This window comes from Xyrauchen texanus, chromosome 10 (genome assembly GCF_025860055.1).
Source record: "Xyrauchen texanus isolate HMW12.3.18 chromosome 10, RBS_HiC_50CHRs, whole genome shotgun sequence".
NCBI lineage: Eukaryota > Metazoa > Chordata > Actinopteri > Cypriniformes > Catostomidae > Xyrauchen > Xyrauchen texanus.
Window position 1 is genome coordinate 16,323,062 of NC_068285.1, and position 23,384 is coordinate 16,346,445.

The 23,384-nt window shown below is 38.0% G+C and overlaps 1 protein-coding gene across 1 annotated transcript; it reads right to left on the reverse strand.

Annotated features, from left to right (window-relative positions):
* Positions 1-549: 549 nt before the first annotated feature.
* On the reverse strand, positions 550-16,530 carry LOC127651004 (solute carrier family 2, facilitated glucose transporter member 3-like). Its single transcript, XM_052136697.1, has 11 exons — positions 15,738-16,530; positions 12,681-12,764; positions 9,873-9,971; positions 9,136-9,296; positions 7,590-7,830; positions 6,604-6,766; positions 4,273-4,460; positions 3,024-3,128; positions 2,808-2,906; positions 2,469-2,672; positions 550-1,437 (listed from the first exon to the last, which is right to left on the reverse strand). Exons 1-11 carry the CDS (start codon positions 15,882-15,884, stop codon positions 1,066-1,068), a joined length of 1,863 nt encoding a protein of 620 aa, XP_051992657.1. The 5' UTR covers positions 15,885-16,530; the 3' UTR covers positions 550-1,065.
* Between the last annotated feature and the right edge of the window lie 6,854 nt (positions 16,531-23,384).

Genomic DNA, 23,384 nt, shown 5'->3' on the forward strand with positions numbered 1-23,384 from the left:
CAAACCTCAAAGTGAATCGGTGCAGCACAGACTAAACGGTGCACATACTCCTGGTATACCAAACCAGCTAGCACAGGAAATGCAGTAGCATGATTAATAGTTATAGGCAAATTTCCTCCCTGATCACACCAATTGCTAGAAATCTCTATCTCTGCAATGTAAAACGTGTATGTCATTAGCAACTGATGCAGTGCAATTCATAAAACACTGGTGATTTTAGATGAATGAGTGACTTATCTATCTGTAAAATTAGTTTATTTAAACCTATTTACTGGTAGTTTTTGGCAGTAAACTAATGATTTTATTCTTGCCGTAAGCTTTATTATCTATTTAAGCACTCTATAAATATAAATATTACTTTTAATTAATCTTCTAATAGAGTAACTAGAACAAGTCTTTTGATAAATTATAATAGTGATCTGAACTAATGAAAATGTACTATACTAATATATATATATATATATATATATATATATATATATATATATATATATATATATATATATATATCTATGTACTAAATAAATACACACACACTATGTAATATTGTACAAAATGAACATTGTCAGCGCAAAAACCTTGAGATTGTGTGCGATCTAAAAGTACTTGGGATTTATTCTATAATTGAACACTTTGGTTTTTCTATAAAGAAAGTGAGGTTTGACAGTTGAATGATGTGTGAATTATGAAGGCCAAATGTAAAACTTCCCTTCTTCTGTCCTTTTTGATATAGGAAACTATGTCCTAATTGATATATCACATTAAATCAGTACTAAAAATGCACAAACAGGAATATATTATCAATAAAAAGATCAAACCTTTAAAACACGACTCAATATTGCACCAAACCATCAATAATCCATGGACACAATAAAATGCAGCTCACACACTATGAGCTCTCATTTGCTTTGTAAATATATCTTGGGATGATTTGTGGCTCTCCACTGGCGTTCCCTTCTTAATCTGTTTTTCATTAAATAATCTCTTGCCTGTAAATAATCTCTAGCATTATATTTCTATATGCAGTGGTAAATGCCATGGCTTTCATCAAATTAAGCTGTACACCTATCCTTGGGCGATGGAATTAGATTTCTCGTCTATACTAGATTCTACCAACGGTTGGGTCACTGAGCTAAGATTCTCCTTCCCCTTTGCTTCCCCTTTGCGGCCAAGCTGCTTGGATGAGCCGGGGCCCTGGTCAGAGGAAAATTTGGAAGCTTCCACCAATGGGACCTTTTCTTTAACTGGAGAGGCAGGCAGAGCAACTCTACTGGACTCCTCTGTGGAGGTTGCTGCTGGAGGCGGAGCTCCGCTGAAACCAAGAGCGATCTCATCGAACGTTCGCCCTTTCGTCTCAGGAACATGGAAGTACGTAAAGATGAAAAAGAAGATGAGCAAGATCATGAATATAATGAAGACATATGGCCCGCACAGCTCCTATAAATCACAAACAATAGGAGAATAAGTTAATTTAATGCAATGCAAATATGTCAACAATATCTTGCTGATAACCCCCCAGTCATTAGATCAATGTTGATTATAGTAGGAAAATTATTTCAGAACTTTATTTATTTATTAACAGATACATAGAAAGTTGATACACTGCAAAACAATAGCATGTTCTTAATCAGTATTTTTGTCTTGTTTTCAGGTAAAAATATTTGTGTAAGCATTTTAAAGCAAAATACATTTGAGAGGCAAATTAGTGTGAGACTGATACATTTTTTTTAGATTTACACTTAAAACTATAATTTTTTTTTTTGCTTCAAGTAAAATGATTTAATTAAAGTCATATTTGGACAAGACAAATTTACTTGAGAAGCTACATTGTTTTAGCATAAACAAATATAATTATTTAGATTTATGCTTAACATTAGAAAAAAAGAAAAACTAATTGCCTATGGGATTAGAAAAATAATCGTAATTAATTCAATATATAACTTAGCCTTAAAGAGATTTTAGCTATCTGAAGTTTTGTCCTGAGCCGTTGAATTAGCCACGCCCCTCATTCCAACCCCCTGCCATGCAAAGATAATTTTGAGACCAAAACCGAGCAAAAGAGTAGCATTGCTTGCTCCTGTGGCTGTCCACAATTCAACGGCGGCACAATAGTGCTCTCAACTGACAAACATTATGAATCTAAATGATCCACTTCAAATGAAAATGAGCAAAATGATTGACAGGTGAAAAGCGTCAAAGTTTACTCAAATCATTTAATTAATTTGTTTGCTGTTTACAAAGTCTACAGCTGTCACAGAGACCGGTGAAATGTCTTTAAGGGAGTAGGACATTTTTATGCATACTTTTCCATGAAAAAAGTGCTTACAGCACCTTTAACTGTCTTATATCTTGAACTCTCTTATGTCTTATTTTGCTACAAGTTCATTTTTCTTGCCATTTTTGTTTAAATCATATTTGTAACTGGTCAAAGGCAATTGATTAAAAGTTACTTTGAATTAAACTCGTACCACCAATTTGGGGAAGCTGATTCCCACAAGGAAGTTGGCGGTCCAGTTGGAGCATCCCGCAACAGCCATGGCAGCAGGGCGTGGCCCCTGGGAGAAGAGTTCAGCCACTATAAACCAGGGAATAGGCCCTGGGCCCATCTCGAACATGGCCACAAAGGCAAAGACGGCCGCAATACTGAGGTAGCGAAGAGCCACAATGTCCTTCTACTCAAAGAAAAGGGTAAGAGAATAATATGTTTACAATCCCATAAGTCATGGTGATCATATATTGACAGGGCCTGTTTTACATCTTCAACATACTTGTATCTAAGAGACCAACAAACAGACAGTGGAACCCACCAATAACAAGGCAATGGTCATGAGCAAGGCACTGATGGCCATCCCACCTAGACCAATCAGGTGCAAAGTTCTCCGTCCCGCCCTCTCCACCAAAAAGAGCTTGAAGTAAAATGAAAAAAGGGACATTTATAACAAACATCTTATACTTATAAGTATTTACACGAAAATGAAAGTTGCACATACATTTCTCCTAAAGTTCAGTGATTAAATACTTACAGATACAACGGTAAAGACAGTGTTGACTACACCAGCTCCGATGGTGGCGTAAATGGGCTGAGTCACCCCCGCCGACTCAAAAATACCAGTTGAGTAATAGAAAACCTTGGAAAAGCAGAGGAAGAAAAGGCATATGTACAGTTAATTATGTGGTGAACTAGAGACATATAGTGAATTAACAATACAGGCTTGATATCTGATGCTTAACTGAAATACTTCAAGGAATAGTTCACCCTAGAATGATAATTCTCTCATCATTTACTCATCCTAATGTTGTCTCAAACTAGCATGACTTTCTTTTTTCCTAAGAGCACAATCGTCGATATTTTAATGGAGTTATGATGTCTGTTTTCCATACATTGCAAATGAATAGTGACCAAATGAACAAGCTCCAAAAAGGACATAAAGGCAGCATAAAAGTTATATGTGTCACTGTGCATCTTGCCATTGCAGTCTCTTGGCACGGTCATGATTTCAATCTCTACTATGCTTCCTAGCGCTTGATGCATTGTGGATTACCTTTCTACTGCCTTTATGTTCTTTTTTGGAGCTTGATAATTTGGTCACCATTCGATGTCTTGTCTCCATGGTGTTCCATGGAACAAAGAAAGTCATACGAGTTTGAGAAGACATGTGGGTGAGTAAATAATCAGAGAATTATCATTTTTGGGTAAACTGTAACTTTAACCTACAACACTCTTTGAATACTGTTTGAACAAATGGCTATTTTAAAAATGAATTATCTGTTCAATGACAAACTGAGAGTAATTAGGATTATAATGTCATTCAGATTATTGCAGATGGAACAGGACAAGCTACTACTCTATTGTAAAACTGGAATGTACTCAGCATGTGAATGACATGTGTGTGGAAGCGTCATTGGCTGAACATTGACTTATTGGACAATCCATCAATATGAACTCTCTGAACTGGCTAATGCTTTGAAAAAAAGTAAGACCACCACTGTTAACCTAAAACACTCCGTTCTTATGAGAGATCCTAAAAACAGTGAGACATGATGCAACGGTCAAAAACATCTGTCTAGCTTCATGTTTACATCTAATAACAGCGTAGAAGGTGGCAAAAACACGTTCAGAACTTCCCCTTATTATATAGATACAGATAATAGAGCAACTCATTTTTAGCTTTAAACTGGGAGAGTTTCATTTCAGCAGCCAAGTAGCAAAACTGGTAATGTGCCATGGTGCACAATTGTGTGAGTACATGATAGGTAATTTATTTAACTCACAGCGTTGATGCCAGAGAGTTGCTGGGAGAGGTGCAGCATGACTGCGACGAGGAGAGGCTGGCGATACGCTGCAGTGCGGAAGAGCTCAGGGATGGTTACCTTCTTCTCCATGGCTGTCTTAATACTTTCCTCTTTCATCTCCTGCATGTCCTTCCCCACATCCTCATAGCCACGGAGACGCACCAGCGCTGGGGGACAAAATAATGGAGGTTTGGAGATTTGCCAAATAGATCTTGCAGAAAGCTATATATAGTTGCCTGAACTCTGCAAGAAAGGCAACAAACTGACACAAACTGTATTATTGACATACTGACATTTTTTACATTTACATTGACATTTTATGCATTTGGCAGAAGCGTTTATCCAAAGCGACTTACAGAGCCCTTATTACAGGGACATAAATTCCAGATAATACTGGCTGTAAAAGGATAAAGGGAGCAATGCATACAAATGGCATTACTCAAACATGATTTAACAAAACAAAATATTTCAGAGGAGAAAAGAAACTATTCCGAACCTGTTGTTTACTTTATAAATTAAATTAATGAAATTATACTGAATAATCAGTGCTCTGTGGAGTGGGCATATATGCATGTGTTTGTTTGTGTTTCAGATGTATTCCGGGATATGAAGGTAACCATTAAGTCATCATTGTCTAAAACTTCAGACTAGATGCCAAAACCATCTGTTGGTCTCTTGTCAAGTTCAAGGACACTTAAAGGATCAAGCTTCTTGCCTGATAGGTATGGTGAACTCAAAAATGAAAATTGTCTCATCAGTTACCCTCAGATATTTAGAAGAGTATATCCACTCTGTAGGTTCATACAATGCAAGTGAATGTGTGCCAATATTTTTACACTCCAAAAAGCACATAAAAGCAGCATAAAACTAATCCATAAGATCAATATTTAAGTCCTTTTTTGCTAGAAATTCTTCTTCATGACCAGTAGGGGGTGATATGCATAAAGAATGTGAATCACCACTTTTCACAAGAATGTGAAAGTTAAATTGGAGATCGACTGAGCAGGGAGAAGAATCTATAGTAAAAATGTACTTAAATATTGATCTGTTTCTCACACAAACCTATCATATCGCCTCTGAAGACATTGATTTAACCACTGGAGTTGTATCAATTATTTTTATGCTGATTTATGTGATTTTTGGAGCTTCAAAATATTGGCACCCATTCACTTGCATTGTATGGAGCAAAAGAGCTGAAATATTCTACAAGAAATCTTAATTTGAGTTCAGCAGATGAAATCATACACATCTGGGATGGCATAAGGGCGAGCAAATGATGAAAGAATTGTAATTTTTGCGTGAACTATCCCTTTAACTTTAAGGCATATTAGTTGACCAAAGTGCCTCCATATTAATTTCAGCTGTCAGAAAACTCTTGTTACCAGTGAGTCTATATATATATATATATGGGATTTATATAGATATATGAGAATAATAATAATAATAATCATAATAATAATGCATTACATGAAATAAGGTGTTGTTTCTCTGTATGTCAGAATCAGTATATGAAAAGAGCACTGGTAATGACAGCTGTTTTTATGAATTAAAAATTCTGAACACTGAATAAGTTATTAAAAAAATATAGAAACACACCATTGAAATTTCATATTTTGTCTATTTCTTCTCTATGAAAGCATACTTCTTAAAAGTTATTATTAAATGTAAATATTACAATGTTTATAAAAACTGATATCTAAGTTGAAAAGGGCCGATACCCAATTAATTTGCCGAATTTTATTCAAATTTAATTATGGAATATATATTTATTTCATTTTTTATGTTTTTTTTCTCTCTAATTTGGAATGCCCAATTCCCAGTACGCTCTGAGTCTTCGATGGTGGTGTAGCGACTCGTCTCAATCTCAACGAATCTCAGTTGCCTCCACGTCTGAGACTGTCAATTTGCGCATCTTATCATGTTGCTTGTTGAGTGCGTTACCGCAGAGACATAGCACGCGTGGAGGCTTCACGTTATTCTCCGCGGCATCCACGCACAACTCACCACATGCCCTACCGAGAGCAAGTACCACTTTGATAGCGACCACGAGGAGGTTACCCCATGTGACTCTACCCTCCCTAGCAATCGGGCCAATTTGGTTGCTTAGGAGACATGACTGCAGTCACACCCTGGATTCGAACTTGTAACTCCAGGGGTGGTAGTCAGTCTTTTTTACATTTTTTTTAGTCAGTATGTTCCCTGCGAATCAAACCCATCATGACCCTGCCGATATCTAGCACCATATCTTACCAGGTGAGCAACAGAGACACCAGTCATAATGCTAATTTTTGATCATTCTTTTTTTTTTACCTTTGCGGGCCTCCTCTTCCTGATTGAGGTTGATGAGCAGGTATCGAGGGCTCTCTGGGCAAAAGGGCAGCAGAAAACACTGCAGGATGGCAGGCAGGACGGTGAGAGCCAGAAGCAAAGGCCAGAGCTTATCTGAACCCAGCAAAAACTCCAAACCAAAGATCTACATGGAAAAGGACAAACACCTGTCAGTCTCAAGAATTTTTATCATTACCATGTATCAAATTAAAATAGATTAGGTTAGGATGGAAAAACTTTGTCTAGCAGACTAAAAATAGATAGTCAGATTCAATTAGATGTTCGATTTTTAAAACTAATTAAAGGAGATATTTCCCAAAGGCGCTAAATGTTTGTTGAGGTACAAATATATAATAAGTAATTCTTCCAATCTTTTAAAGACAACATAAAATGCCATTTGCAATACATTTAACTTCTTAGAGGGATATAATGTAGGACAGCACATTAATGTAAAAAAGGCACACAGTGAAAGGGTCTTGTATTACCCTAAAGGGGCTTATTTTGCAATACACTATCTCCAACTGTATAATACACCTCTTATTACAGACCAAATAAATAAATCAAATAATAATGGACAAATTATTGGTTTCAATTTAAATGATACATTGGATGACAAAATTATCTAACAATTTCCTATATGAAAAGAAAGTGGCTGCATAGTGACTTGAAAGGCAAAACTACAACAGCTATGCAGTAAATCAATACATTTGACAGTTTAGTAGTCATTATACAAATATAACAGTGACTAATTAATCAGATTGAAGTATTCAAGAGAACCATGTAATAATATTGGCTTATAATATCTTTTCCTGCCCATGTGGGCTTGGTTGTGTCTGCAAATAAGTAGACTAATGTATTGTGCAAATGGGTCCACTGACATTTATTAAGCAATTAAATTGAGTCAATTATGATTTCATGTTTTCTTTAAAAACAGCCTGATATAATTGCTATTACGTTATATGTTTTACCTGAGCGATTAAAATGCCCAGCACAACACCAAGTTGGTGGAGGGTCCCAAAGGCTCCACGGAGTGGAGTAGGCGACAGTTCCCCAACATACATTGGAGTGAGACCAGTGAAGAGACCACAGAACAACCCAATAACCAGCCGGCCGGCAATGACCATCTCATAAGAGGAGCAGAGAGTGCACAGCCCCATCAAACCTCCACCAGTCAGAGCCAAGACATTCACGAGGATCATGGACTTACGCCTGGAAACAGAGAGAGGGACCAAGAGGAACATTTTATTGCTCAGTGATTGCTCTTTAACAGCTCAGGAGACTGAATTGAGCTCTCAGTTATGTCTCATTGAAGTATTAACTTTGTCTCAGATGTATATCTTAATATTATTTAGGTGAAATAATTATAGATACAAAAGAGACAATTGTTTACATACAGTACAGTAACAATGAAGAGCTATCAAATTATTGTAGGTATAGCTCAGAAAATTCGGTCTCGAGAGAAAGTGATGAGGAATATTTGAGTTCATTTTGAAATCTCTGACATTTGATTGCAGACTTTGGTATCTTCGCACAGTTTGAGACATTACTGAGATCTCTTCTGAAAATGTACAGGAGATGAAATCTGAGAAAACGCGGTAGGGTGACAGGAGCCTATAGAAAGGAAAAGGCAGAGAACAATGACCAGTGAGTATACATGATGAATGCTTGCTTTGAATGTGGTTGTTCTGACAGCGTGGACAGAGCACTCGAGCAGATAGGAAGACAGGGTCAACTCTTCTTCTCTGAGTGCCCTCATAATCAACTGCTTTTATCATTTATGAAGCATACAATATACAGTCCAGTTAAAGCATCATTGTAAATTACTCTGACATAACAAAGATGCATTATCAGGCATAAGACAAATGTACAATGCGTACAATTTGTGAAACTTCTCAAAACATATTTATTTGGCATTTTTGCTACTTTTATTGATACAGTATACTGAAGGTAGCTGACAAGAATACCTTTTGGTAAATTGACGTCCTACAGTGTGACATGCTAAAATAAATGTAAAACTATTTTGAATAACTCCATTTGACTAATTATTTTATAATTACAATGCATACAGTTCATAGAAAAAACTCATTAGTCACTCGGCAGGACAATTTATAATGAACCAGTGAAGGCAAAATGGTGAAATTTGTAAAACATTTAAATGGTAACCATTCACAGTACATGTACACTTCCATTTGATTCATATCATTGTAACCTGGAATCATGATATTGATTAAAAATGTTCATTGACATGTTGTGCATCAACTATCCATATGCCTTTCCGGCCCAATTAAACCACTGTACATACAGCTCTGACCTCAATGTGTCTTTATCGATGCCTGTAAATCTACAGTACATGAGCAATGACATGGAAATAGCCACAAGCATTGGATTTCTCTCTTTTGATAAAAAAACCTAGAAGCCTGAGATAAAAAGTCCTACACGAGAAAATATGGCACATACTTGCTGAGTTTGTTTCCGATTTTTCATATCTGACATTACACACTAATTTCCACTCACCTTCCGAATTTGTTGGCTATGACACCGACACTGAACGAGCCCATCATTCCGCCCACGCTAAAGATGGCCACCGCAAAACTCCACACAACGGTACACACGCCTGGTTTGATGGGCTCCCCGTAACGCTCCATCCACGTGTTGTTGAAGAAGGCCCGCAGTTTCTGAGAGGTTAAAAAAATTCATTTTAACTTCTTTTTTTGTACTTTTTTAATGATGCCAATGGATGTAATTACAATAGTAGCCTACCACCGAAATTGCATTTCCAAAGCTAACAGAAGCAATCACAACATAAGGCTTAGGACAAAACTGCCACCGAAAGTGACAAAAGTGCTCCAGATATTTCAATTGTGGGGTACAAATTATTTTTTTTAATTAAAAAAAGCTAAACAAAACAAAAACAACAAACTAATGTAACCTCTGAAAACTTAAATTAAACAACTTAAAAACTTGAAACAGTGATTCTATCAAAATCTACTGGGAAGCTGACTGGTCAAATAATTAAAATGTATGCTAGCAGAGTGTTTGTGTTAAGATGTATTAAATTGCACTATACAATGCACAAGATTAATGCTAGATAACAAAATTGTGTTGATTTTATTTTATCGGTAGCGGCTATAATTGTTCAGATTAAGAATGCATTTAACATAACTCATTCATCTGACGCATTTGACATAAATGGATGAAACGCTGTTTGTTTTTATATGGCTCACACTACACACATACATACACCCACTGACCTGTTCAGGTGCATTGATGACTCCTGTGTTGTAGCCAAACTGTAGAGAGCCGATTACAGCCGTTGATAAAGAAAAAAGCAGGTAGCATGTTACCTGTTTCTGTAAAAACAAAAGAGAAAGGACCAAAAGTTGGATTGTAGTACATGATTTTAGTTTATTGAGCATAAAAATGTACAGTGTCAGTGAAATTCACAATAGATCTAGCATCAATGAATAAATAGATTCTGTAATGCTGGTCTGGTTATTTCAAAAACCAAAGCAAAAAGGTCTGAGGATATTAGACACTGATGTGTTTATGAAACATGTATAAAGACACATCCTTTTAATCTTGCATTTGCATGGATTGTGTTTCTTTAAACTAGTTTATTTGCCCCTCCTCCACATTATTTTATTAACGGTTTATTGACCGATTTCCCTAAGGAAAGTAATTAAAAAGATTCCAGTATGACACTATTCTCACTTTTGATTGATGCGGTAAATCCTATGATGTAATCATGGCAGTAACACACAGTATAAAGCGCACATCTTAATCGCCTCAAAACATCAGTGTCCTGAAATGGCCCTGCCCTCAACTGTAAGACAACACTGTTTCTACAGATAGGTTAACGAAAACAGCCAGTCATTTTGCATAGGACACAGCAGTGCTGACAAGGTGGATTCTAGGACGGTGATGCTGAGCTGGCCTGCGGATTCGATTCAGGTGACATAAGCCCACTGATATTGAAATATTCCAAGGTGAACATAAGCTGTTCACCATAAAGAGTGTAAATAGTAGGCCTACACCGAAGTATCCAGAGGTGATTGCAATGGATAGCCCCTTTACGAAGAAAAGTACAGGAAATGGCATATGTGCAAAACTGCAGGTTTCAATGCCGTGTTTTGCAAACAACCGTATAATCGTGCATTGTTAGGATAGCAAAACTTTTAAAAGAGATGAGAAAATGCTTCACATATCTTTTGTTCTTGACAGCAACGGCTGAGCATCCAACCTGACCTCATGAAAATTACGTGACTGTGTGAACATTTTTGTAAAACAAAATTGCGTGCTTTATTACACATTTTGCTGCAGTTTCCCAGTGAAATGTCCAGCAGGGGATGCCAAAAGCCAGTGAAACGTATTAATCAGACTGGTTTTTAAGGTAAATATTAGATGGAGGTTTTAATGAGAGAAACGTACTTCCCTAACCTATAACTTCTACCTAAACCTAACCGATATTGTCCAAATATGAGAGTTAAACAAAACAGAAAAACCAAAACCTACTGTAAACCTAAACGATAGTGTACTAAAAGTAAATGTGACATGAAAAGTCAATTTTTTAAAGAAAGCATTTTTAAAGAATTTCATTTTGTGCCGCTTCTATGACACTTTAGCCTCATGTGTCTTCTGCGTTCAAAGTCCAACAATACCAAGAAAGCTAATCATGTTTGAATAGGTTTATAATTCAAGCATTAAAATGTGTCGTTTTTCAAATGATGCATTAGCATAAACATTTTTCGATGTCATAACATCACTGTGTGAGTAAAAAAACTAAAAAATACTTGTGATTTGTGCGTACTGTAAGTCAAAATACTGTAACGTTGTAGTTGTAGCGCCTCTAGTGTTAATTTCACCAGAAAACTGCAACGAAACGTAGAATGCGGCACGTAAAAGTTTGTTTGGAAAACTTTTGTCATAGTAATGTTTATTCTATAAGTATATAAGTATTTTTGATTGATAAACAATGCTTGTACTGTGTTGAGTTTTTCAAATCTGGGTCCTGAAACAAAACCATTTGAGAACCACCATTTGAGAGCTTATTTTTGCCATAATATTTGGCCTTATCTAAGCAAACCATCCAGAGGAAACTCTGTCCAGATGAAATAAGGATAGCAAATGTGGATCAATACCATAATTTCCTTTTCATCTCATTCTATTATATTTATTGCTTGCATTATTTCTCTCTCACTCACATATACACACACGAAGACTCTCAAGTCACAATGACTCTGTGAAATAAGACCAGGATGCTTCAAAACAAATGTCACCTGACAAATGCTTGCTGAGTCAAATGCTCAATATGGAGATAGATTAAAATGGATTGGACACAAAAAGCTTTAAATCTTCACACAGCTATATAAAAAACAAAAAACAAACAAACAAACATCCAATCTGCTCACAACATTTTATAACAGCATGATTTAATCTGCTGATATTGTAAACATTAAGAAGGTATAAATAGACATCCAATAAAAACAACTCAGCCTCCCTCTCCCTGTTTTTCCCACAAATTTACATCCACATACATCTTAATTCCCTGTCCTTAGCATCACTGCCTCTCCCTCATCTCCATAGCAACATCCCAAGGGTGCATTGACAGTCCTTTTAATGAGACCACATCAAACAATGACAACACATGGGGATCATGCAGGCCACGATAGATTGATCATATTGATTAACTTTCAGCATGCATTCGGTGCTGAAGCATTGAGCAGCATACACATATGTATAACCATATGCATAACCTAAAGATTTCAAAGTTGTACCAGGCACAAGGCATCTATGATAGGCCTGTTTCATTATCATCATTGCAAGCGGGAATAAAATTCTTCCATGCAAAATGCAACACATAGGCCTATTTGAATCCCCATATTATGCACTTTGCAAAGCCTTAGTGTAAACCTGTGAGCTCATTCAGCCACACATACCCTTTATGCAAGTAAAATGTAACCTCTCTATATACACTTTGAGTATTGAAAGGACATATCATTGTACTTAAAGCACAAAAGTAGCCAGTATAAATGGAAGAATATTGTTTTAAAAGGTCTAACCTTCTCCCCCTCCATCATGCCAGAGTGGAAACGTCCAAGATTCAGAAGATGCGATGCTGCTCGGGAGTATTTTGTGTTTAAAAGCTGCAAAATCATAAAAGATATGGAAATTAACATCCTTAAACCAGGCAAAAATAATTAGCCTATGTCTAATTGCATCAGTCAAAGTACAGCAGGCATAGGCTTTTGCTGACTGCAGTTGTTGGCAAGTGGGTTAGTCATATAAACAAATCTCCACATTAGTCATACAGGCCTAATTTTATGATTAATAAGTGGAAAATAATTGTTTAACATACCCTTTTTATTTGATCAAAACAACTACAACCAGCCACAGAGTTGCATAGCAACCATAACCAATCACTCAGCGTTAATAATGTATTAATACTCTGTACATAGTATTAGCCCACTTAATAATTTACTACATGAATTACTAATTTACTAATGTGCTATGCTAATTTTTCATATAATTAGCAGTCTATTTCAAACAACCAACCAACATTAGCGAATAAGATAAAAGATGTGGCTACTGAATCTGTGTATAATTAATTTTATATTCATTTCATATTCAATTAGGAATTCAATATCGGAAAAACAAAAAACAACTTATTTAATTATTATTTTTCAAAAACAATATAAAAAAAACTAACATATAATGACTTGTTTGTCTCATTTTTTATTTAATGCTCAAGTTAAAAATATGGAATGGGAAAAATAGCCACGGGACACTGTGCCTTTTGATTATTTGATTTCACTAATATATGGCTTGAATATTTGATTTGCACATATGGGTGGACCTGAAACGCCCCTTTCTTCTGATTGGTCAACCTGCAGCATCGTCTTCCTCAATGTTATGAGACAGAATAAAAGTTCACTGCTGTTTATTTGTTGAGATGAATTAATTTCAGCTAATATTAAATTATTTTCCATTTATTTTACAAAACTCGCCACTTTTATTGCAGCTGAGCTATCTCTTTAATCAAATAGCCAGACACAGTGTCTGCACATAACTGTCAAATGTTCACTGAATGCAGACAGTGTTTCGTCTTCATGCACTTCAGCATGTGACAATCATTGACATGTAACGCAACTGATAAGAGCACTCGTGCACGCGCGCACAAACACACACACGCACACATGTTGGTGCGGCTATCCTTATGAGGACTCTCCATAGACATAATGATTTTTATACTGTATGATACTGTAGATTGTATTCCCTAACCCTAACCCTACCCTAAACCTAACCCTCACAAAAAAACGTAATGCATTTTTACATTTTACATTTGAATTATGGGGACACTAGAAATGTTCTCATAAACCACATTTACAGCATAATACCCTTGTAATTACCAGTTTGTAACCGAAAAAAAATACCCTCGTAAACCACCCAGGCACAAGCCCTATGGTAAATTGGAAAAACGACCTTTATATGTAAACACTGGTTTTAAATTCACTGGTCGAGCTTTTGAGAGACTTCCTTTAGCATAATTTCCATGTTGAGCAAGTCCATCACACCTAAGCTCCCAGAGTGGGGTAAAGATAGTTTTAGGTTATATATTTTTGGGATATTCAGTTTCTCGTACCGCGCTCTCTGCCTGCGGCAAGTTTGCAAAGATCTCCCACACTTGGCTTGATGTTATGGTATATAAATAGAAATGGTATATAACTATAATACACAGACATAAAACACTGCTCTTAGAACTGTCAGTTGGTGTGGCTGCAGAATTATGACTGAAAATAGAATGAAATGTAATATTCAGATGGTCCCTTAAGTGTGCTAAGCAATAAAAATGCATCAAAGTTCATCCTCTGATGCACATTTATTGCTTAGCGCACTTAAGGGACCATCTGAATATTCCACTCACTATTAAACACAGCCAGTGTCCAATCAGATTATTTTCAAAGGGAAAAAACTGATCAATTGATTTACGACAGGTGAGATTATTACAGTAAATCCAATAAAATGAGTACATTATTAGATTATTCTAAGATAAACATCATAAAAATTCCTGAAAATGTAATTATCACATTCCAAAGATTGACTAACTGTAAAAATTGCACCAGTAATATTTCTGTCCACTGAGAACTTGTTTTTGATCATTTAAAAAAAAATTTCATCATAATATCAGTAAATACATATGCACAGCCATCACTCGGCTGATCTACTATTATACTGTGAAATAATTTTTTTTTAATAGCAATGTTTTTTAGATAGAACATGCAATAGACAAATAATTACTGCTCTGATGCCAGTGACGTAATAGTTGTGGGTGGAGTTATACTTACACACCATAGACGAATATCGAACCTAAAACTGACTTTACCCCCACAGTTTAATCCTGTCTTTACAATGTAGGCATATGCTTCAATAGTCTTATGAATGTATGGTTATTTACGTCATCTCATTTAAAACCATGCCTTTACACACCGGACAAAGACAGCGGGTTTATGTGTAGGGCTGACTGATAAATCTGATAAATCTGATCAATTTGATGACAGAGATAGCTCAGCTGCAATTAAAGTGGCGAGTTTTGGAGAATAAATAGTAAAGCATTTAATATTAACTGCTAGACGAATTCATCTGTACAATTAAACAGAAGAAAACCTTTATTCTGTCTCACAACATTGAGGAAGACGATGGTGCAGGTTGACCAATCAGAAGAAAGGGGCGTTTCCAGTCAACCATGTGAGAATCAAATATTCAAGACATATATTAGTAAAATCAAATAATCAAAACGCACAGTGTCCCGTTGCTATTTTTCCAATTTCCTATTTTTAATCAAAATGACGAAAAACAAGTAATTATTTGTTTGTTAATATTGGTTTTGTAAACGAGTAATGCAATAAAAAGTAGTTTTTTGTTTTACCGATTTTGAATTCCTAATTGAATATGAAATGAACGAATGCTGCACGGATTCTACAGCAGCATCAATATGGCTACTTTGGTAACAATGCACTATTTAAATAGCAGCTAATATAAATATATATTATTATTTGCTTTTATTACTACACGAGTATTTATTACTACAGTTTTGCCAATAGGCAGCAATATTACAGTACCTTACTTTCCGTGCGTCCTAACCATCCGTTCGCGAGCACGTATCCCGCTGACCCTCTGCCACTGAATTCTAGTGAAACTGCTCTTTCGGTGAAGTACACGTAGCGCACACACGACAAGCCGCACGTTCCTCTTTGGCGAAATACCATCGGTTGAGCACGTAAAACCAGAGCCCACACACCTCCCGTTTATTTATCCACGATGAGTAGCCTATTCCGCATCACTTCTTGTGACAGGTGGTCTGTCACAAGCGCCTCGTGATGCCGGAATACCCTATTCGGCTCGGTTAGGATGCAAATGGTGCTCTTGGGGAGGAACCAACCAGCGCATTCGATACCCACCACCCATGATGCTCTGCGCGGGTAACCTTGATAGAGCTTCAGCTGATGGATGCAACCAAATGTATTCAGGTACCACAAACTCCAGAGACGCGACTTGCCTGCCTGTCATTTGTAGAGTGGGGGGAAAAATTATTAATTAAAATGATTATATTAATATATAAGAATTAGACTTGTAGTATTTATAGTATTTTAAAGATTCAAGTATTGCAAATTAATTGCAAAATTTAGCAAAATTAGCTGCAAAAAAGGATATCTTGTGGAGCACTTGCTTCTTTTTCACACATGACAATAAAAGACTGAATACAAGCTGGTCTTGAATAAATTATTTAACCAATTACAATAATGACAGTTGTGCATGTGCACAATTTTATTTTTTACTCTGTGCTTGTGCAATGTGGATTACAATTTATCCAAGTGGCTCGAGTTTTTTTTACTACGTTCACCAAAATTCGTTCAGATCCATTTAAAGATTTGTTCAGTGACCATATATGGTGATGCCAACTGGTGATGTCTTGTGTGAAATGAGTTATGGCGTGTTTACACTATATTTTAGGCCCGATTTTTACTCGCCGACAGTTTTGTGGAGATTGCCGACAAATTCCCGAAATCATTGGCAAATCAGATCTCGCTCCCGTGAGCGATGAACGCAATGATTGAGCTATCAAAGATGCAATTTGAGAGAAGTGCAGACGCGTCACCAATGTCAGCGAGATATCTAGCATGTTAAATATCTGGACCTGTCTGCGACTCCAAATCACGCAATGTGAAATATGTTTTGACTGAATACAACTGCAGTGTTGACCAACAGCCAATAAGAGAGCAAGAGACGTTTCAGGCGTCTTGATGTACCTGCAACAGATCATCAACTAGCATGGCTGCGGTATCAAGAAAGTATCATTGGACCGAAGAAATGTAGGAAAAATTTGTGAAACATTGTCAGGAGCACCAGTGACTATTTGATGTTTCCTCTGAACTGTATCACAACTGGGTGGAGAAAGAGAAGAGTTGGAGAGAAACTGCCAATTCTCTTGGACAGTCAGGTAAGCAAATTGGTAGATTATTCAGTAGGAGGTAATTTTTCATATTGTAACCAACATAACATGTTGTGAAACATAATTTGGAGTCCAGGCAGAGTCGTCGGGGATTCGTCAATAGTGAAAAGTCTTGTTATATGTTCACCCATATCGCCGATTCCTCGTGTAATTTAAAAACTCTACGACTTCCATGACAAGACAGACAGTTGTGTAATATGAACACAACCACAATCTGACGTCTTTGAAAGTTGTGTAGTGTGTAGGAGGCATTAGTGTAATCCTTTAAAGCTACACTATGTCACTTTTGGCCGTCTAGCAGTTAAAAAATAAAACTGCACGTGTCTTGCGGAAGAACAATGTTTTGGTTATGTTTTGGCTCTGCTCCTCTGCGCAGATGAATGTGGTCGAGGCACTGTTGTACACATGGATAAAGGACATCTTATCAGGAGTGAATGGAAAACTAAACAACGAAAGAAAGGAAAAGACAAAAACATGTTACCTGAACAGGTAAGTGCCATATCTTATGCTGTTGTTTTGACTTATTGGAAACATTGATGTTTTGAAATAAATAACATTACAAAAGTTAGGCAACGTTCGTTAACATTAGAGATAATGATTGCTAGTCTGATAAGGTCAAACGTTGTAAAGTTTTTATAACGTGGCCAAATAGACACGTAATAGTAACTAATTTATAGATTGTCATTGTTACCAACCAGTGGTCAACATCATTTCAAGACTCACATGTCCTTGGCAAGCTTTGGACTAAAGGATTTATTTAGATAAATGATTGCCATTATAAAGAAAAATACACACGTGGGCTTGCAAGTGAAATGTTCTGCACTGATTACAGTATAATTATTGTATTTCAATACACACACACAAACACACACACACACACACACACACACACACACACACACACACACACAGAAAGACATGTGTATGTGTGTGTGTGTGATTACACTTTTATTCATAAATCATTTCAATGAAATATCTTACCTGTTGAGTAATAAAAAAAGCCATCTCTGAGTCAAGCTGATGTTGATTCAGGTTTCATTACGGACTCTGAAGCTTTCCGTATAAATGACGATAAATATCTCTCGCTTGTGTTTTCCTCATCTCAACATAAGTGGCAATAAAAAACATGGATAAATTGTTGAAAGCAACTTTGTAGAAATTAACGGAGCTGCATTGATTAGACTGTCTTGCCTGACGGCCTATTACGTCAGAATTGTTTTGGCTCATGAAACTCACCTGTGATTGGCTGGATGGTTGCTCAAACAGCCCAAAGTAAACAAAACGTAAAGAATACTGCATACAAATCCACAATTTGGACTCTGTATGGGTTTAGCTTGGAAGCGTTTTCCGAAATTACCGGCCAGGTTGAACTGCGTTTCACATCCCTGATCTCTGCCTGCATCACTTCGGTCTATTGATGGACTACGATCTGAAAATGGAATACATAGACTATCAATTAATTGCCATCAAAAGCCTTCAACAGCCAATTAACAAGGACAATTGCGTCTATGTGAACTTCTGCAGTTAATCCAGGCTGGAATTCAAAGACATTGGTCATTAATCTTACATTTCAAACAAAATCGATGTTTAAACACTGACCCTTAACACTTACTTAGTTTAATAATTTTAAAACATGACTTTAAATATACATAAGTAATATTGGCATTATATTCATGATGTTAGTTACAAGAAAAGCTTTCGATTATGCAGGAAGACTGAGGCTAGTTATAACAGTGAATATTTATCAGGGTACATTTTTAAAAAGGCACATAAGAAGAAAAAATCAGGGGCGGGGCGGCCATCGGGAGAACCGAGTGGGCCGGTTGGTTGGCCGTGAAACGGGCCGAATGGTAAGCTAAAATGAGCCGGTGCGTTATGCAGAACGGACAGTGGTGGAAGTGCCTGTCATCCTGGATTTCCTCCTTGCCATCGGGTAACATATCCTCACAGCGAAGAAGTGGTGTCGGGGTAGGCATATCTCCTTCATCACTAAAACACCTCTATGCACAGGTATCTGCTACCATCTGTGGCGTTCCATCCAGATTACCAGCATCACAGCCCACTGGCAAAGGGGTGCTTAGCAACAGGGGCAGGACTAGCTCAGGCCCTGCACAGTGGCAGCAGGGTATATGGTCATCAGCAGCTAGGACGAGTGACCCCTGTGTGTCTGAGCAGTCCTATTAAGGAGCCGCTCTGCTCACCCCAACTCGGCAAAGATCTAGAAAAGGTGATCTAAACATTGCTCACATAAACCCAGCCTGGATAGGATTGGACTAGCTATCAAAAACAGCATCCTCCCAAACCTCACTGTGACACCAAAATGGCATCAGTGATGGTTAATGTCACTCTGCCTCTTCCTTGATGGAATGCAGCATGCCACTCTTCTCAGTGCTCAAGCTCCGACCCTTCCATCAGTAAGATAGGTGAAGGACAGTTTCTATGAGACACTGGATGAGGGCCTTAGGAAAGTCCCCCAAAATGACAAAATCTTGATGCTGGGTGATTTTAATGCAAGAGTGGGGAAAAGCAGTGATATCTGGGAATGAGTAATTTAACATAATGGCATCAGGCATACTAATGCTAATGGCACCTTCTGGACTATATCATCATCAGATGCAAGGACTTGAGGGACATTCTCATAACTCGAGCTATGAGAGGAGCAGAGTGTTGGACCGATCAGCGTATGACTGTGGCTAAACTCAGTCGACCGGCAGAATGCCTCAGAAAGACCACCAGGAGAAGACTATACTGCGCAAGGCTTCAGGATGCAGAGGCACAGAACAACGATCGATGCTCTGTTGCTAAGCAGCTACAGAACACTGTCTGTGAACATAATGAAAACAGAAGTCATCTGTCAGCACAGTTGGACCCCCCACAAATAGCACCAGTATTCTTCATCACAGACTCCCCCTCAGTGTTGGTACCACTCTTCAGATATCTTGGCAGTTACCTATCCAATGACTGTAGATGGATAAAGACATTCAGTCATCCATGTCCCAATCATCCTTTGGAAAATTAGTATAAAATCACATCAAGATTGCTGTCTACCAGGCAATCTGCATCTCCACCCTCCTCTACGGCTGTGAAACCTGGACCATTTACGCTCACCACCTAAAGATGTTTGGATCTTTAAAGATCAAAGAACCCAAAAACAGTAGCAGAAGTAATCATCGGTCATGATGGACTACCTAAGAAGAAGAAGAAATGTGTGTTTCGTTATACATGTGAGTGCTACATTTTTGAAACATTTAAGGTGGTCCTCACTAGTAAAAAAAGGCTCATAAATCAGTCGAAACATTTTTAGCTTTAATCTACATATATACACAGTTTTCTGCAAGGGTTAGGTTTAGGGGTAGGGTCAGGGTTTGGGTTAGGGGATAGAAAATATCTTTAGCTTGCTATGAAATCAATGGAAGTGTATGAGACGTCCTCACTAATATAGTGAATAAATCTGTGTGTGTGTGTGTGTGTGTGTTTGTGTGTGTGTAACAAAACTGAGAAAAGTTTAACTTTAAGGTTGCATGTATGACATGTTTAAGTGTAATAAATGTGGATGTGTAATATTGTGGATTAACCATTTTTCTTCCCTCAATCTGGCAATGCATCTCAGGGGATACGCACTCTTCAAAATGTGCTATAAAACAGCATGAACAACATATGACTTCTGCATCTTAAGACAATGTTCACAATGAATATTAGCAGTGTTGTTGTTTTTTTTTTTTTTTTTTTTACTGAAGTATGATTAATATATAATAAATTATCACAAAGTCAGCGACTGTGTCTCGTTTGGAAGGATGCGTCCTCCGGAGGTCGCATTTGTTGGCCGCATACATCATCGAGGCTGTCAATTTATTTTGGTTTATTGTCTTTCTTTTACTTATTTTTTATCTATTGTCAATGCCTTTTATGTATATGCACTTACATTTATACAATTGTTAACCTTTTTTTGCATTGCCAATAAAAAATTAATTAAAACAAAAATGAAACGAGACGTATGCGGCCGACAATGTGACGCATCCTTCCAAACGAGACACAGCCAGCATGTCTTGCACCAATGGCGGCCATGTTGGTTTTAAGTCAGGCTTACTTAACGATCACAGAAAATTTGAACCAAGTCATGTGACCCACATACTCAAAACAGACCCAACAATGATAAATGATAACAACTTTTGGGTAAGAAACTCTTTCTCATACCCCCATAAGAAACTAAAGAGTATGTATCTTGTGGTGCATGTTGCCTGATTTAGGGTTAATTTACTTGGCTGAAATGAAAATAACAACAGATTTCAGGCATTAAACTTGATTTCCCAAAGAAATGCACACAAAGCTGTACTTCATCTATGCATATTCACATGCGTAATCACATCGTAATTCACATCGCGAATCTCCGCTCTCTTCCCAACAAAACGGACGAACTACATCTCCTCACACATACTAATAAGGACTTTTCAAACTCTGCTGCACTGTGCTTCACTGAAACCTGGTTGAGTGAAGCCATTCCGGACAGCGCATTACATCTGCCGGGCTTCCAGCTGTTCAGAGCGGATCGCATCGCGTAGTTAACGGGGAAAACGAGAGGTGGTGGAACATGCTTTTACATCAACGAAAGTTGGTGTACAGATGTAACAACACTAAAGAGGATGTGCTGTCCTAATCTGGAAGCGCTCTTTATTAACTGTAAGCCGTTCTACTCGCCGCGGGAGTTTTCTTCGTTTATTCTGGTGAGTGTTTACATTCCTCCAAACGCGTCTGGGAACTTAGCGCTGCACCAGCTGGCTGATCAAATCACAGACACAGAACAACAATACCCGGACTCAGTCATTATTATTCTTGGGGACTTTAACAAAACAAATCTCACACGCGAACTGCCCAAATACAGACAGCACATTACATGCCCCACCAGAGACAGGAATATACTGGACCACTGCTATACTACATTAAAGGATGCATATCGCTCTGTCCCACGTGCAGCTTTGGGTCTCTCTGATCACTGTCTGGTTCATCTTCTCCCGACCTACAGGCAGAAATTAAAATCAACCAAGCCAGTTGTAAGGACTATAAGGAGATGGACTATTGAAGCAGAGCTGGAACTACAAGCCTGCTTTGACTGCACTGATTGGAGTGTTTTTGAAGCTGCAGCTACAGACCTGGACGAGCTCACAGATACTGTTACATCATACATCAGTTTCTGTGAGGATATGTGCATCCCTACTAGGACATTTTTGTCATTCAACAATGATAAACCATGGTTCACAGGAAAACTCAGACAGCTTCGTCATGCCAAAGAGGAGGCTTACAGGGGTGGGGATAGAGTCTTGTATAATCAGGCCAGGAACACACTGAATAGGGAAATCAGAGTGGCTAAAAGAAGCTACTCTGAGAAGCTGAAAAACAAGTTTTCAGCTAACGACCCAGCATCAGTGTGGAGTGGCCTGAAACAACTTACTAATTACAGGACTCCTACCCCCAACCCTGTGGCGGACCAACGACTGGCTGACTGACCTGAATGTGTTTTACTGCAGATTTGAAAGGCCCGATTTCACACCCCACATGCACTCGGACCTTCATTTCACACAACCATTAACACCTCCTGCAACCCCCTCCTCCCCCTCCTGCTACACTACCTGCACTAAAGATCTGTGAGGACGATGTGTGCCGTGTCTTTCGGAAGCAAAGGACAAGGAAGGCTCCAGGACCAGATGGCATCTCACCAGCTTGCCTTCGTTCCTGTGCTAACCAACTGGCCCCCATCTTCACTCAGATCTTCAATAGATCACTGGAGCAATGTGAAGTCCCATGCTGCTTCAAACGCTCAGTCATTATCCCCGTCCCTAAGAAACCAAAAATCACAGGACTTAATGACTACAGACCTGTCAGCCCTGACATCTGTGGTCATGAAGTCATTTGAGAGACTGGTGTTGGCCCACCTGAAGGACATCACTGGACCCTTTCTGGACCCCCTTCAATTTGCTTATCGAGCAAACAGGTCTGTGGATGATGCAGTCAACATGGGTTTGCATCATATCCTGCAACATCTGGACAGACCGGGGACATACGCAAGGATCCTTTTGTGGACTTCAGCTCGGCTTTCAACACAATCATACCAGATATACTCCGGACTAAGTTAAACCAACTCCCTGTTCCCACCTCTACCTGTCAGTGGATTACCAGCTTTCTGACGGACAGGCAGCAGCTTGTGAGGCAGGGAAAATTCACTTCCACCACCTGTACCATCAGCACTGGTGCCCCCCAGGGA

Excerpts from the sequence above, each read along its gene's own strand:
- LOC127651004 (XM_052136697.1), bottom strand. The coding sequence starts at position 15,884 with ATGGTATTTCGCCAAAGAGGAACGTGCGGCTTGTCGTGTGTGCGCTAC. Across the intron at positions 9,972-12,680 it reads GCATGATGGAGGGGGAGAAG|AAACAGGTAACATGCTACCT; the intron begins GTTAGACCTTTT and ends TTGTTTTTACAG. Across the intron at positions 2,907-3,023 it reads CTGTCTTTACCGTTGTATCT|CTCTTTTTGGTGGAGAGGGC; the intron begins GTAAGTATTTAA and ends TTTTACTTCAAG.